The sequence below is a fragment of the Sceloporus occidentalis genome, unplaced genomic scaffold, assembly GCF_023333645.1.
Source record: "Sceloporus occidentalis isolate IW3139 unplaced genomic scaffold, rSceOcc1.0.p SCAF_4, whole genome shotgun sequence".
In the NCBI taxonomy this organism is placed as follows: domain Eukaryota; kingdom Metazoa; phylum Chordata; class Lepidosauria; order Squamata; family Phrynosomatidae; genus Sceloporus; species Sceloporus occidentalis.
This window is the reverse complement of record NW_028316984.1, coordinates 60,953,851-60,969,252: the sequence shown is the minus strand read 5'-3', so window position 1 is coordinate 60,969,252 and position 15,402 is coordinate 60,953,851. Positions and strand designations below refer to the sequence as shown.

Genomic DNA, 15,402 nt, shown 5'->3' with positions numbered 1-15,402 from the left:
ATCTACAGACACAAAAGCAGGTGAATGTGAATTTAGGACAGTTGTTGTCTTCTATAGTAATACTAATGAATCAACTATTTCCTCCCCAGATTTGAATTAAGAAAGTAGAAATGCTACTGCTTCTTAAGTTGGTAATAGTACAGATGTAATGACAAAATTGTATAACAAAGCGGAAAATTTTCAAATAGTTACAACGTCGAAAAGTTTTGAATTTAAAAAATAAATGGAAGGAGAGATGTAAAAGTAATATTCTTAAAAGAGGAGGAGTACTCATATATTCTATTTAAATAAATCAATAAAATATTTTTAAATGCAAACATCTTAGCTATATCAGAAGTATCCCTTAACTAATCTTATGAGTGTTTACTTAGGGCTGGGTTCCATTGGGCACAACGGGACTTCATTCTGAATAAAAATGCATGGGATTACCCTGCAGAATTATTTCACTTCTTATAAATACAAAACAATCAAGTTCGAGGAAACACTGCTCAAGAGCAAAAATGTCAGATTAAAATTATAACTATTAGTTTTAAACCAGATTCTGAAGAACCCTGCCTATAGGTCTTTGTATCTGCTTACGGCTATCCACCTTACCCTCTTCTGCTGCAGCGCCTCATATAGTGTTGCAGACAGCACTGAAGAGTTGCCAGACTTTGAATGCTTCACTTGGAGAAAGAGGATATAAGTTTTCAGGGTGAAAATCAAAAAGCCAACTTCAATAGGTCCAACTTCAATTTTTAAATGAAATTAATAGAATAGGTGTGTATGTACACAAGTATGTATATTTCCAAATATTAGTAGTATTCTCTGTCAGGGAATTAGCTTTGCTTGAGTTGGAACACTTGGTGATGTTTGTCTTTGAAAATTAGAAATAAGGATGTACAAGCCACATGTCTTTCACCACAGGGATACCCATCACACTTTTCTCTATTTCAAAATAGCAAGTCCAATGCTTTTAGAAAATAATTTGACATCTATTTGAAGCTTTGCAAAAGTTCACACGTTTGTTGTTAAGAAGGGATTTTGCAGCAGTTGTACAGCAGCAGGGCGCTCAAACTGATCCCTGTGTGAAAAAGGAGAAAATAATAGGGGAAAATAAGACTTGCTTTTCTGTAAAAGTTTGTTCAACAGCCATGGATTTAAAAACCATTAGGTTCTTCTGTTTTAGACTACATGTCTTTCTATCTTGTACTTATAGCAATGATCTCTAGGCAAAGCAGTATCTCTGACTCATAATGCATCAAATGTACAGTATGCTTCGTCTGATGGAAGAACAGACTAGATACTTGATATTTACATAAGGTAGGAAGAAACATATAATGTTTCACCAGCACATTAGGCATTTGAAATACATTGCAAAATACTAGAATTTGCCCCCTGAGGAATCTTTATATCGAAACTGCATGTTTAAGATCACAGCAGTATTATTAAGCATTTGATTTGCCTCTTATTCTTTAAATGTAACAAAGTTGTTTCCCAGGTCTTCTTTCCCCTAGGAGGATATAAAACAAAATTAATTCAAATATTTAGCAATAATTTAGCAATATTTAGCAATGTGGCAATAATTACTGGTTTGGGGGACCCTGGTAAAGATGGCTAATTGTTAGCAGCACGATCTGAGTGCTGATTCAATTTTGCTGGATTATCATTATCTTTAAGTGTATAAAGATACAAAGGTATCCCACAAGGGTAGAATCGCTGGATTTTGGATGGCCCCTGCCCCAGCAAGAAGCTGGGGGCTGTCATATAGAGAGACTTGTGCTTGGGAATGTACAATACTCCACATGGCAAAGCTGAAAGGTGTTGAAAAGGACTCATAAGGCCAACAAGACAGAAGCTTCTCCAAATAAGGACTTAATAACATGATTCATGGGACCTCTGATGACCCATGCTGAACAGAGGAGGAGGAATCCCCCACCTGGTTGCAGATTTAGTATATCTGAGTGAGCGTGAATAATTTGCATCATAAATAAATGAAGTTCAGTCTCCATTATCAAAGTATTTGCAAACCAAAATCAGATCCAAGTGGGATGGACAGTATTTCGCTCAAAAGAACTGAAGGATAACTGAAGTGGCAATTTGGAGAGAAAATAAGAACTAATTTAATATTTTAAAAGTTTAAAGGGCTTAAAGGCTTATATGAAGACCATTTTGGGGGAAAGTGGAAAGGGGGAAAGAAAGAATGTTTGTGACGCTGGCTCTCAATCAGAAAGTATTTTACAACGTGCTTTAAAAGGCATTTTAAAAACAACTACCAGAAAAACATCCAAGGAGGAGTCTGAACTTGCATTTGTAAGACTTCAAGTGTCAATATCTAAGATTTCTAATCAAATTTTAGATCTGAATAAATCGATGATAGAAAAGAATGTGAACTGAGAATAGAAACTAAAACAGAAATTTGATGGGTTTAAATCAAAGATCTCAGCAGAAACAAACAATTTCAAGGAAGCTGTTGGAAAACAACTTAAGGAGCTTACTGCCTCTGTGCAGAACTTAACAGCCACTACTAATAATAAAGATGAACAGGGGATCTCTGATAACGCAATGGAAATTGCTACTTTACAGATGAATTTAGAAAGATCTCAAGAGTGGTGATGGTTGATTTAAAGAGGAGGTAACAGATTTAGGATAGGAAGGTTTAAAATCTTTGGCACATCTTACAAGTACTTATTGGGAACCGATAGATAATTGCACTTAAGTGTTATATAGGCAAATTTCTACCTACGCACAGAGGAAAAATTGCTTAGAAATGTGAGAATTAGCTTTACACACAGAAAAGCATCAGAAATGAAATATTGAGAGCACATTTCAGGAAAAGGCTTTAAATAAATGAGAAGGAAATAATTGTGTTTAAAGAAATCCCAGAAAATGCTGAGGAAAGATAGAGAGTACAAATTTTTGGTGGAGCTGCTTAGAAAAAAGACACAGCTGTTAGCTGGATAGTCCCAGAGGATTTGAAATTGATAACCACATATGCAAGCAACAAATACACTATCAATTCTCTGAAGAGAGCCTGGGATTTGGCTAAAATGGTAGAGGAGATCCCCATAGGAGATATTTAAAAGCCAGGCATTGAATGAATATAAAGAACAATGAAGCAAAGTACTTTAATAAAATAATAGCATTGGTTCTTACTTTTTTCAATTTCATCCCAAATTATAAGTGGTCAAAACAAGCCCACTGAAAGTTTCCTAAAACGATCCCCCACATTAGTGAGGGACAAATTGGCTTGTGAATATGGAAGAGAGAATGTTCAGTTCTGCATTCGCTCAGAAGGGACACTTTTCCAGTCCTCCTTGGAAGTGCCAGGAGTTAGACATCATGGGACATTTTGCATGGAAAGGATTTAGTCTATAATGGCACTACAGTATTCCCCTGTCCCACCTTCTGGGAACTTACTGAACTAAACCTCAGATTTTATGGAGGAAAAGTTTTTCCCAGTATCCAGAATAACTTACCTGGTTAAGCACAGATGAACAAAATCTGTTGCCTTTTTTGAACAGTGCTTAGGTAGTGATGGCATAAGTCCTCTGTGAGCACCAATATAAAACATGGCAGCTATCCTGTCCATGGAAGCCAATGGTGGCTTTCCAGTAGCCATCTCAAAAACAGTGCAGCCGATGCTCCAGACATCTGATTTTCTTCCGTAGCCAGATTCATTGATCACTTCTGGTGCCATCCAATAAGGAGTGCCATGCACAGATTTAAGTGGTTCGCTGTGTGTATTGGTCAGACTTATACAAGCTAAGCGCTTTGCGCATCCGAAGTCTATGAGCTTGATAATACCATTGGGCATAAGCATAATGTTGTTGCCTTTAATATCTCTGTGGACAACACCATTTTCATGCAAGTACGCAACCCCTTGTACAATCTGTTTGGTGTATTTGCAAAATACAATTTCAGGCAATGGCCCAAAACGATGTATAATACTGGAAATTGAACCACCAGGGACAAATTCCATGAAGATACTAACTATGTTATCTTCCAAACCTGTCCCCAGATAACCTACAATATTGATGTGTGTTAAATTTTTCAGTATCTCAACTTCTTCTTGCAGTTTCTGATACTCCTTTTCATTCCCAGTTTGGTCATAGATATTCAGTGGTACTTGTTTCACAGCGATTAGGTGCCCTTGGTTTGTAAGTCCACAATACACCTAAAAATCAAAATGTTTAATATTAATAGTGAACTAGGAACAGTGCTTAAGCATTTTAGCATTGGAAACCAAAGCAGTTCCCAAACAAGGATCAGTGTGTTCAAGACCTGTTGCTACAGGCAACTTTTGAACAATTTATTAGGAGCAAATTAGGCCAAATCCACAGAAATATGGGGTTGTTACTTGAACCTAGATACTAAATGAGAAGACCAATAAGTAGCATTTTATTTTTATTTTTTCTCTTCCCTCTTCCCCCCAGGTCTTTATTCTTTTAACCCTTTCTACCTTTGTTTGTTATTGTTTGTTCCTTAAAGAGAGAAGGAATGTACTGGAATGCCAGTGTGGATAAGCAGAAAAAAGATTATTTTACCTAGCACCCTAAAATTCTGCTATTTGTAAGAAATAATCTTGGAAAAAAGAGGCTCTGTTGTGGCCTTGGAAAAGCCAGAAGAAGTATACATTATGGGAACTCAGCCCATGCACATCCCAAGTAGAACAGTATACAGTATGAGACTTGTTAGCACTTTTTTCAGATAACTTTTTGTCTCTTCGGGGTTTTTTAACACCTGCAAAGTGCAGATCTTGCCACAGGGAAGCAGCCAAAGAAGCACCCTTCTTTGACTAATATTTTTGTATTCAAATTGCAATATTCTGAAAGGACCAAATTGGAAGGGAAAGGATAATTTTTGCATCAATAAGAGATACAGGGAGAATTTTGCTAAACCAAAATAATTCAAGCTTGAATTAAAGGCCTAGCTGGTAATGCAAAGGCCATCTTCCTTTCCCTTCCTCTCATCTAGAAAAGAGAAGAAAAAACTAATTTTCTTTTTCTCATCTGTGACACCTTCAAAATCACTTTCCTAAATATGATGAGCCATCTTAAAATAAGGATTTAGTTTTTATTTAATTTGAATTACTTAGGAGGAGCTACAAATGCCTAGTGGAGTGTTCTCTCTAGGAATCTCTAGCTCTTTCAGTGTGACTTTTGGTTAAAGTTGACCATAGAGTTGCGCTGGAGAACCTAGAGATTCCTAGAGAGAACATAGTAATAAAATCTGTGAATAATCAAAGCCGCAAAAGTCAAAGCTGCAAATGTGGAGGGAGGAGTGTATAGACTGGGCCCTCTGTTTTTGCGGGGGATCCGTTCTGGACCTCCCCACGATAACGGAGACTTGCCTATGTTCAAGCCTCATAGGCTTGAATGGAGCGTGTCCCCACAAGCGCAAGCCATGGGGGGCTCACCCCATTGAAATTTATGGAGGTCACCCCTCCATGAATATTCAAGACCTCAAATCCCCGAGAAAGGAGGAGCAACTGTATGTTTATCTTCAAGTACTTATTAAACTTCAATAAACTATAACAAAAACATGTTAGGCTTACTATCAGGCTGGTTGGGTTTTTTGTTTCATTTTGTTTTGTTTTGGTATAAGAGTATCCTTTTATATTTATTTTGGTAAGCTGGACAGTGAGGAAAGCTGACATGAAGAAAAACAACACATTTCAGATGTGGTGCTGGAGGACAGCTCTGTAGATACCCTGGACTGCTAAAAAGACAAATAAATGGGTGCTAGAGCAAATCAAACCTGAATTCTCCCTAGAAGCCAAAGTGACTAAACTGTGGCTGTTGTACATTGGGCATACCATGAGTAAACTGAGATTGTGGTATTTTGGTAAGGTAGAAGGCAAAAGGAAAAGAGGGAGATTGCATTGCAGATGGGTAGACTCATTCAAAGAAGCCATGGCTCTTAATCTATAAGGCCTGAACAGGGCTGTTGATGATGGGGTGCCTTGGATGTCTCTCATGTATGTAGCCACCATAAGTCAAAATCCCCCAACTCTCCAGAAAACATTATGAGGACTGTGTTTGGGAAGAATTGCACCCTTCCATAAACAGATGATGGAAGCAGTTCTAGTTATGGGGAGAAATAATAATAGGATTTTATACCCTATTTTAAAGAGGGGGAAAATACATCATATGTAAGATAGCCCTCTATTTGAAGGGTCTACCCAGTGCAGATTTCCTTTAAAATTTAGCTGTAAGAATGACAAGCAAGAGCCTTAATGTTGCACAGGTCACCTGGTCACAATCTTTTCCATTTGGGATGAAGCATTTGTCTTCAAATTTCTAAATTTGCTCTGAATCATTAAAATTAGCCATGGAAATTTTATTTTGTTTGTGTGTGAGGCATTTTCTTTTTTAAGTGGTGTGCCAGAGGCCATACTACCAGTCACTAATGGGGGAAAATAAATGTACACTATACTAACAGGAGATTTGTTAACAGTGACAGCCATGTTCCAGTGTTTAGATCAGGGAATATAAGGACAGCCCAATTTTTCCTTTAAAAGTCCACTGTAAGATGGAGAGGAGAAGCTCTGGTGTAATGTTAATACCATTTAATTACAACTCCTGTTGCTTTTAAGAATTGAAATACTCTTAAAATTGATTCAAATTTCCTTCTGCAAAATTATCTAAAGTCTTTACAAGGCTATTGTGAACAGTCTGAGCTAAGAGCATATGTTTTGATAGGCTTTCTGGATTTAAATTTTCTTCCTAGGTGTTCATAATTTTAAAAATTAATAACAGTCTATGTTTTGATCTTGTGGTCTATTACTGTGTGCATCTCAAGAAGACTTTGTCTGGAAAGACAAAGGATGTTCAAAATGTGTCAAATTACTCACTCTCTCTCACTCTCTCTCACACACACAAATACGTGACTTACTATGCCATATGCTCCTTTTCCAAGGATTTCACCTTTGGTCCACATAACAGTATCTTCATCAGTTAAACTGTTTTCTGCGAACGCAGTCACGTTTTGAAATCTGTTTCCTCTGCTGGGTTCCAGAAAGTCAGGAGAGATGTTCTGTACAGTGCAGCAGACAAGAATACAGAACATACTGAAAGAGGGGCAGTAGAAAACTGAAACAGAGATGTTGTAACTTGCCCTGAGACTAGTAAAGTTTATGAGATACAAAATATAACATATAAAAAACATTTTGTGCCTTCACACAGCAGCTATTTAAACTGCAATGAACTTTGTAGAATTCATTGACAATATGTGGTAATAATCACAGGCTTTAGATAGTATTGGGTCTATGAAGTGCTATGGGCAAAATCATCGTCATCTAAATGGGAACTTCCATAGACAGAAACTATATATCTACGAATGCCTGGTCCTAGAGACAAATAGACTTGTCACAGAAACATCTGGCTATATGCCTGGCTGGATGGACACTGTTTTGATTCAGCCGCTTAATTCTTAATATCCTGTTCCTATCTAGAATTGGGAAAATGAGACAATGATAAAATGAACTGCCCAAGGCTGTCTAAAGGAATTGTAGATAAGGATGCAGATATGAGTCTAAGTGCAACACGCTATGCATATTAGAATACTCTCCTCTGCTATTAAGTATTACTATTAAGTAAACAGTTGACACATACTTACTTTCCTGTTTCTAACAATTGCTGTACTATCATTTTTACTGTCTGCAGTTCCATTTGATACCTCAGCACTTGCATGCTTTGCAACTGCTTCAGAACAGTTGTTATCTGCACCACCAAGAGAGAGCAGTTCAGCTACTGAGCAACAAAATAAATCTTCTGTTACTTCACCCATTTCATAGCTCAGGGTATTTGGATATGTCTGGGAAATGGAGTCTGCAGGATAGCAAGGCCACTGAGGTAGCAAATTTGCTGAGCTGATGTTTCCAGGTTGGAGGTTTTGTAGAGAAAGTGAGTCTACTGCCTCCGGGAAAGACAATTCAGAAGGCTTTTCTTGGTTATCTCCACAGCACAAAACTTGGCTTGCTTTCATTTCCACAAGGGAGGTTGTTGCTTCAGTTTCCACCTGCCTTCTGTTTCTGCTTTCCACTGCATTAGTATGTTCATTGTTATCTTTCACACAACTTAAAAAAGGAGCATATTCTGCATGAACTTTAACCTCTGGCCAAAGTAATTCCTGAACATTGGTGACAAATGTTTTATTAACATCAACATTTGATGTGTATTCCAGTGAGACTTCTTCGATAGTTGACAAGTTTGAATGTGGAAGGATTTCCTTTTGTTTAGCAGATTCTGCCAACTCAGTGGAAAGCAGAACTTGTTGATCAACATCTTCATAAATGTCCCCTTCAATATTTATTTGCCCCTCTGCACTAGATATTATTCCATTTTCATCCTTCACTAGAGATCTGCTTTCTAACTCCGATGCCTCTTTTGGCATCAAATCCTTCTTCTTCTGTTTGGTGCCAAAGGGGATCTTGTGTGACTTTGGATATGTTTTCTTTGGGGCATTTCTTATTCTACTGCTTGTTTTTCCACTGAAGTGATTGGATTTATGTTTTGTTGCATTGCGCCTTCCAGCCGGAGCAGAATGCACATTCCTGCAGTACATGTTTTCATGTCTATCAGGCTCACGGGTGTATACTGGAGTTGCAAACATTTCATAAATGCCAGGACCTTTGTCACTGGAATTTATTTCCTTGAACATGTCACTGTATTTCAGATCCATTGAGTCTTTCGATAAATGTGCTTGCTTGAAAGGTAAAGGAGTATTGGTTTCTCCTGAGGTTACAGAAGTTTTGGAAATAGAGGGAAGCACCTGCTCTGGGGATTTCTGACTGATCTGATTGAAGTGGTGTTTCTTCTGCTGAAGATGTCTTTTCTTAGACTTTGAGGAAATCCCAGTCTCTTCACAAGACAGTCCTAAAGAATCAGAATTGGAATTCTTTATCTTATTAGCTTGACAGTGGATAGAACTTTTGCCCAAAATAATAAAGTCTTGCGACATCTTGATACACACCTTTCCTTTCAAAGCAGAGTCAGATTTACTGGAATTTACCTTACTTCTGTCACTGTCTTTGTAAGCAAATATGTTAAAGCTTTGGCTTAAGTTAGATGGTTTGCTCTTTCTTGGTGCAGAGTGTCTGGAAACTTGGGTTGGTTTCTTGTGCCCATATATAATATTGACAATGGGAGCTACTTCTGTAAAATTGCTTTCAGTAACATGAGACACTGGAACACTCTCTATAACTTTTATGTCAGCTACTGGACAACTACTTCTTCCAGATTGTTCCAAGTCCATTAAAGCATTAGGAACTGTAGTCCTTAAAGCATGCTGTTCTGTAGTCTTGCTTTGCAAGCTTGAATCTCCATCATTATTTCCATGCTCGATATTCATAACATTGTTTATATTATGATTGGGGCTCACTTCTGATAATTCTGTTTTGTTTGAATGTAGATTAAGGCTACTCTTGTTTGCTAGATAATTTCTCTGGTTACTGACTTTCAAAGTCTCTGGATGTTTTGAAGGGTAATGTTCACATTCTTTGGCTAATATTGGCACTGTTTCACTTGAGCTGAAACAATTATTGGTATTATTTAAACCACAGTCTTTGTTTATCATGCTTAAAGTCTTAATGGTTACTGAAACATCATGCATTTTGCTGCAGGAGACTTTATTTTTGATATCTGCATCCAAATTGTTGCATGTTAACTGCATTTCAGTTTCTTGCACTTTCAAGTATCCAGAGGAAATGTGGTTATCCAGATTGAATGTGTGTGGATCTGTAGTCAAAGAAAAAGCATCAGCCACAGTACTGGGAATTTGCCTCTCAGACTGGTCTCTTTGCCACTCATCTGATTGGGAACCAATATGCTTTGCAGGGAAAGAATGAGGGTTTGAAATACAGGGAAACTCATTACTGTCAGTCTTTTTCTTGGCATTTTCTTTTAGAGAAGGAAGATGCACCATTCTTACAGGATGAAATGTCACTGGTGTTACCATTTAAACTGAAAGTTAAACAAAAAATATGAATGAATTAGTATTTACATGTGAAGAAAGGTTCTTAAATTAGTTTAAGCACAGATAGTACTTGATAAGAATAGTTCTAAGGCTCACATTTACTTCTGAGGCTTGCAGGAGAGAGAGAGAGAGAGAGAGAGACCGAGGGAAATATATTTAGAACTGAAGCATTACTTAGCTATATTTTGGCAAACACAGGACTAGAACTGTTTTTAAAATGAATGGACTCAACACAGGCAGGCAGGCAGGCAGGCAGGCAATTATTAATTTTGATGACTTGCAGCTATGGTTTTGCAAAACAAAAACATATTGCATTACAACAATCATAATCAGTGCCACACAACTGAAAGTGGTAACAGTCTGAAAGCAATAGCATAATATATTGATCATTTAGTAAATTTCTGATTGATAATTCTAGAGAAGCATCAGCTGCATAGGAGCCTTGGTGATCCAGTCTTACCTGATCATCTCAAGGGTGTTCAGCCCCATGTCTAGTTTCAGGGGGCTTGAGCTCCTCTGCCCCCATTCCAACCTCTATGGACAAGCATACTGTATTTGTTTACTGTTTGATCTAATAAAAGTTTGTGAGATGCAAAATGCTACATAGTTGCATTTGCATGTTGATGAGCTTGTGCTAATCTATTAAAATGTTGGAATCTTTTCTTAGGAACAGCTGGTCTCTGTGCTATATTGCAAACTAATTTTTAAACCCTCTTGCAAACTCAAAAGCTATTTGCCATGTAATGTGAGAAGGGTGCTGTTTAAGAATAACAGTTTTAATGACCCATTATGCTCAAGACATTGGTTCAGTTGCAATTAGATCGTAGTCACTGTGCGAAATCATTTTACATAAGCCAGTCTTGGCCATACTATGTATCTGGATAACGTCTAGTGTTAAATGGGGAGGATAATGTGTTTCATTTGGTTGCTGTCCTACACCAAACCATTTGAAGAATGGATTATTTGGATAAAAGCAGTAGTTTTCATTGGGCTAGATTTGATCTCACAGACTAATCTACCTCACAAGACTGTTGAGGATAAAATTGTGAGATGATAGGTATATGGTATGATTCATACACTAATTTCTTTCACATGAATTTGACAAAGTCTTTGTAAGCTGAAGGAAACAAAGTTTTTATAGTGGGTGACAAGACACTATTAATTCATCTGGCAGTTTCTTTCAGCAAAAAACACTGCTGCTTCTCAGAGTTAATTTTGATGTTCTGTGTTTATTTTAGGGTCATCGTATATCAGAAAAGTTTTGAAGGCATACAACAACAACAGCAGCAACAATGGAAGACAGTCTGCATTTATCTTACTATTTTACAGATTCTAATTTTTCTAGAAAACAGTAAGGCTCAACTCTGCATTGTGATCTGATCCTCTGTGCTAACCACCTGTCATTAACCAATATATAATACAGCTCCTGTCTTCTGCAGTTCTATTTGTGCTTTGACAATAATACTCTGAAATTGAGGGATCGGGTGGTTTTACTTACACCTTACGCGTTACAATAAAGAATGGGCTGTCTCACTGTGTTTTCAGACAGAATAGCATATGGCTAAGGAATATGCTATTTGGCTTAAAATTGGGGCATATGGTGCTTTCAGCATCTGACTTCTGCAATGCTCATATTACATTGACAGCATGACAAGGATGCATTTTTGGATGTGTTGATATTCTAGATCTTCAGTTCGTCTCTCTGTGTGTTATTGTTGTTGTTTTACTTTTATGGGTATAGGGAATGAATTAATCTTCCTAGAATTTCACTAAAGGATACATTTGGACGTACAAGTATACCTCAGTTAATGATGTACACATATTTCTGGGCATTACTTCTTTAACAGAAATTTTGGTGCCAGAGGCAGAAATAACATAGAAAGAATAAGGATAAGTTATTGTATCAGGAAAAAGATAAGTGTCTATAGCAAACATTTTACTAACAGCTAACATGCACATGTGAAATGAAACAATCAGATTAAGTAAAGCCTGCATAAATAAACCAAAACATTTTGAACCTTTTAGAGACCACTCGAAGGCTGCAGGCAAGTACACACAGATACAGTAAGACTGGCTATAGCAGAATACTGTGCTTCCCCAGCTCAAGATTATTACATTGTTTACTGAGTCCTGTGCCAGAAGATAGGTGGGATATATAGGTAAATAGAATATATAAATACTGCAGACACCCTGCTACAAGCCAACACCAAAAGTCTGGATTTCACCAGCCCTTCTTCACCACCTGCCCAGTGTGAATGCTACTTTAAAAAGTCCAGCTAGGACAAGTAGCAAGTATACTACAGGGCAAGTATAGAAGCAAACAAATGAACATTATGTTAGCTGGCAGTCTAACGTCAAAGAAGTTTCTAGTCTTTCTTTTTTGTAAGGTGCATTGGGTTCCATGTCAGGAGAAAGATAGGATATAAATAAAATAGATAAATAGTTTTTTCTATAGATCATAAATGGTCTAGGAAGCATATTTTAGATGAGGACAAAAGGGTTGAACCTGAACCTTGCAGTATGGAAGTAGTGATAACTGGATGGCAATGTAAATTTTGAGGAGGTGTGGCTGAATCCCCATTAGAAGTGGCTCTTGCCTATGCTTCTAGATTTGCAAGATGAAGTTGTAGCCAGGCAGCACTTCCCACCTTCTCAATCCGGAAAAACAATTTGGGCAGCACTTTTTGTTCTAATGAGGATCTGTCAAAGTATGTTAATGTCTCTGTCAGATTGAAACTGGACTACTGAATGAGCTGTAGACCTGAACACAAGAACTGTTTTAAAGCTTTCACTGTTGATGCAAATTATAGCACTGATCTGTGACACCCCCTTTAAACCCATTTTAGGGTTCTCCTTTATCATACTGGCTCCCTGTTCTTATTTTGAGGGCATAATTCTAAGGATTGTTTGTGATCGTAAAATGTTTAATTAGCTTTTGTCTAAGCTTCTTTAAGTACCACTTTTTGTTACGAAGACACCCTGTTAATTTTAACATCTGCAGTATAATTTGTTCTTATGCTGCTATTTCAGGTTCAGAAAGCAAGGATAGGGTCAGCTCAACTTTCTGCTCAACTTTCCCCCCTGTTATAGACCTACTAAGCCTAAAGCCTGAGCACTACCTGCTTGTATTATAAGGCCAGCACTGGATGAGGAAATGAATTTTACTTCTGATCTTTTCCTTTGAAACCCCTCACCTATTTATCTAAAATAAATAACTCTGAGAACTTTTAAAAAATTGTATGGCAAAGGCCAAAGTTGTAAAGGTAGTAAAACCATCGTGAAATCTCCCAGCAATCAGTGCTCTTTTCAGACCAGGGACTCCCTTGGAATCAAAGGCTGCAGCATGAGCCAGTATGGTTTGAATGCTGGACTACAATTCTGGGAGACTAGTAGTCAAATCCCTGTTCAACCATTGGGTGACTTTGCGTAAGTCACACTCTCCCAGCCTCATAAGAAGGCAAAGGCAAACCCTTTCTGAATAAATCTTGCCAAGAAAACCCCAGGATAGGGTTGCCATAAGTCAGTCATTTTAAAGGCACATAACAATAACATAAAATCAAGATCCCAAACACTTAGTGTACAGATCCCATGTATCCAGGGGCAGGGGGAATACCTAATTTGGAAATATTGCCCTATTTTGGACTACAGTTCCAAGAATCTGCAATCCAGTATGGTTAGCAACCATACTGGCTGAAGGGTCTGCAAAGTGTAATATTCAAAAATAACATTTCTAAGCTCAGGCTGCAGGGAGTACACTTTTTAAAGAAAAGCTATGTTAAAATGACATCTCAATCATTCACCATCAGACAGTAAATCCATACTCAATATGAACTTCCAGTCAACACTGATCATTCTTATGCCATCTGTACTTCATCTGTGTCACAAACACAAAAGAACTAAAAGTATATCATTAATGAATGCAGCTATGTGTAGCTCTGTTAAATATGTGCAGGTCTATGTAAAAGCAATACCTCCCACAAATGACTAAGAAAAAGCTGGTTGTATTTCAGTCCGAAAAGGAAATGGGATCTAGCAGCACATTTAAGACTAATTTATTTTAACAGAAACTTCCAGGTATTTCAATCCAATTCCTCACAGAGATGTCTCTAAGGAATGCGGGGGATGCAGAGCACAGAGGGTGACACCCAATAGGGTGTACACCCAGAAGGATTGGTGTGGCTACTGGGTGAGAGAGAAAGGGTGTTGCTTCTCTTTCCTGATCGTCCAACAGTCACATCGGACCCTGAATGGTGGCCCCAGAGGCAGCAGTGCTCCCCACATTAGTGGTTTGGACAGCCAGAGGTCTGACAGGGAGGGAGGGCAAGGCAGTTGCCCCCCCACATCAGGCGACACCACCCTTAGTGATGCTACTACTTCCTCACATCCATTAATAACTCCAATCTGTACTCCCTCAATGCATTTGAGAAAAAAGCTAAATAAATCAGTTGGTCTTAAGGGTGCTGCCTCACTTTCCTTTTTCTTCACACATGTCACCTGTAATCTACTGAGGTTCCTAAAAGACAAAGAGATGATAAAATGAAATATGAGATTCAGATTTACCTGGACTGTTATTCTTCCAGCATCATCTATCCAAGCAGTGAGGAAACCCCATGCAAGTCATTCTGTTCTTGATCACAGAGGGCACTCTTATTATTTCCCTTTAAGATTTCCCTGTTCCGTAACATAACCCCTTCTGGTGTTTGGAGCTGCACTGAGACTGTTTAGTTTACAGGCTGTCACCAAGGCAACTGTCCTCTGGGCATTTCGTATGCTGAATTACCTATCAATGAGGCTCAGTTGACTGGGAAGACAAATAAGAAACCAACTCAAACTACGTTATTGCAGCAATCCAGATACTATGAGGATTGGAGCCAAAGTAAATCATACATATATAGCACAGTGCAAAAATGTGCTTTGCTTGTCTTGTTTTCTTTGAAGTAGTTTCCAGTAGAGTAGCAGCATGAAGTCTCTTGCAGTAAAAACAACAAAGAACATCTGTTGAAGACTAATAAATCTGTGATGGTATAAGTATTTCTGGATCACGATGCACCTACAGTCCACCAAAGTTTATGCCATCATAAATTGGTTAGCCTGCAATATTCAGACTTTTTGAGGTCTTTTTAATTGCAACATTGGTGCTGGCCCGTCTTCCCTTTCACATAGAAATACAACATATTGGTGAAAAGAGTTCCTAACCTCCTCCAGAACAGAGACTTTTTTATGTGCAAGGATTTGTTTTGCAAGAAAGAGTATCTGGATATATAAGTTCTGTTGAAAAGTCCAGAATTAACCCAAGACATTTTACTGACATAGATGAGAATAAGATAGCATATTCTCCACTACTGCCCACGTGGTGCAGTGGCTTGAGCATTGGACTATGCCTCTGGAGACCAGTTTGAATGCTGGCTTGGCCATGAAACCCACTGGGTAGCCTTAGGCAAGTCA

The 15,402-nt window shown here is 38.0% G+C and overlaps 2 protein-coding genes across 3 annotated transcripts in view; one reads left to right on the top strand and one right to left on the bottom strand.

Annotated features, from left to right (window-relative positions):
• CCNT2 (cyclin T2) overlaps positions 1-11,565 on the top strand; it is a 39,539-nt gene extending 27,974 nt beyond the window's left edge. The window contains exon 11 of the mRNA XM_089520134.1: positions 11,196-11,565. Within this exon, the coding sequence (XP_089376260.1) occupies positions 11,196-11,222 (27 nt within the window). The 3' untranslated portion in view covers positions 11,223-11,565. The remainder of the gene's footprint in view (positions 1-11,195) is intronic.
• Positions 131-14,584, bottom strand: MAP3K19 (mitogen-activated protein kinase kinase kinase 19). 2 transcript variants are annotated; one of them, XM_089520129.1, is made up of 6 exons: positions 14,518-14,584; positions 9,858-9,944; positions 7,600-9,719; positions 6,877-7,017; positions 3,459-4,156; positions 131-1,063 (listed from the first exon to the last, which is right to left on the bottom strand). In XM_089520129.1, the coding sequence occupies exons 2-6, from the start codon at positions 9,937-9,939 to the stop codon at positions 997-999; spliced, it is 3,108 nt and encodes a 1,035-aa protein (XP_089376255.1). In that variant the 5' UTR covers positions 9,940-9,944; positions 14,518-14,584; the 3' UTR covers positions 131-996. The 2 variants fall into 2 exon arrangements, with proteins under 2 accessions (XP_089376255.1, XP_089376254.1); XM_089520128.1 differs by having other exon boundaries at positions 7,600-9,944.
• Positions 14,585-15,402: the final 818 nt, after the last annotated feature.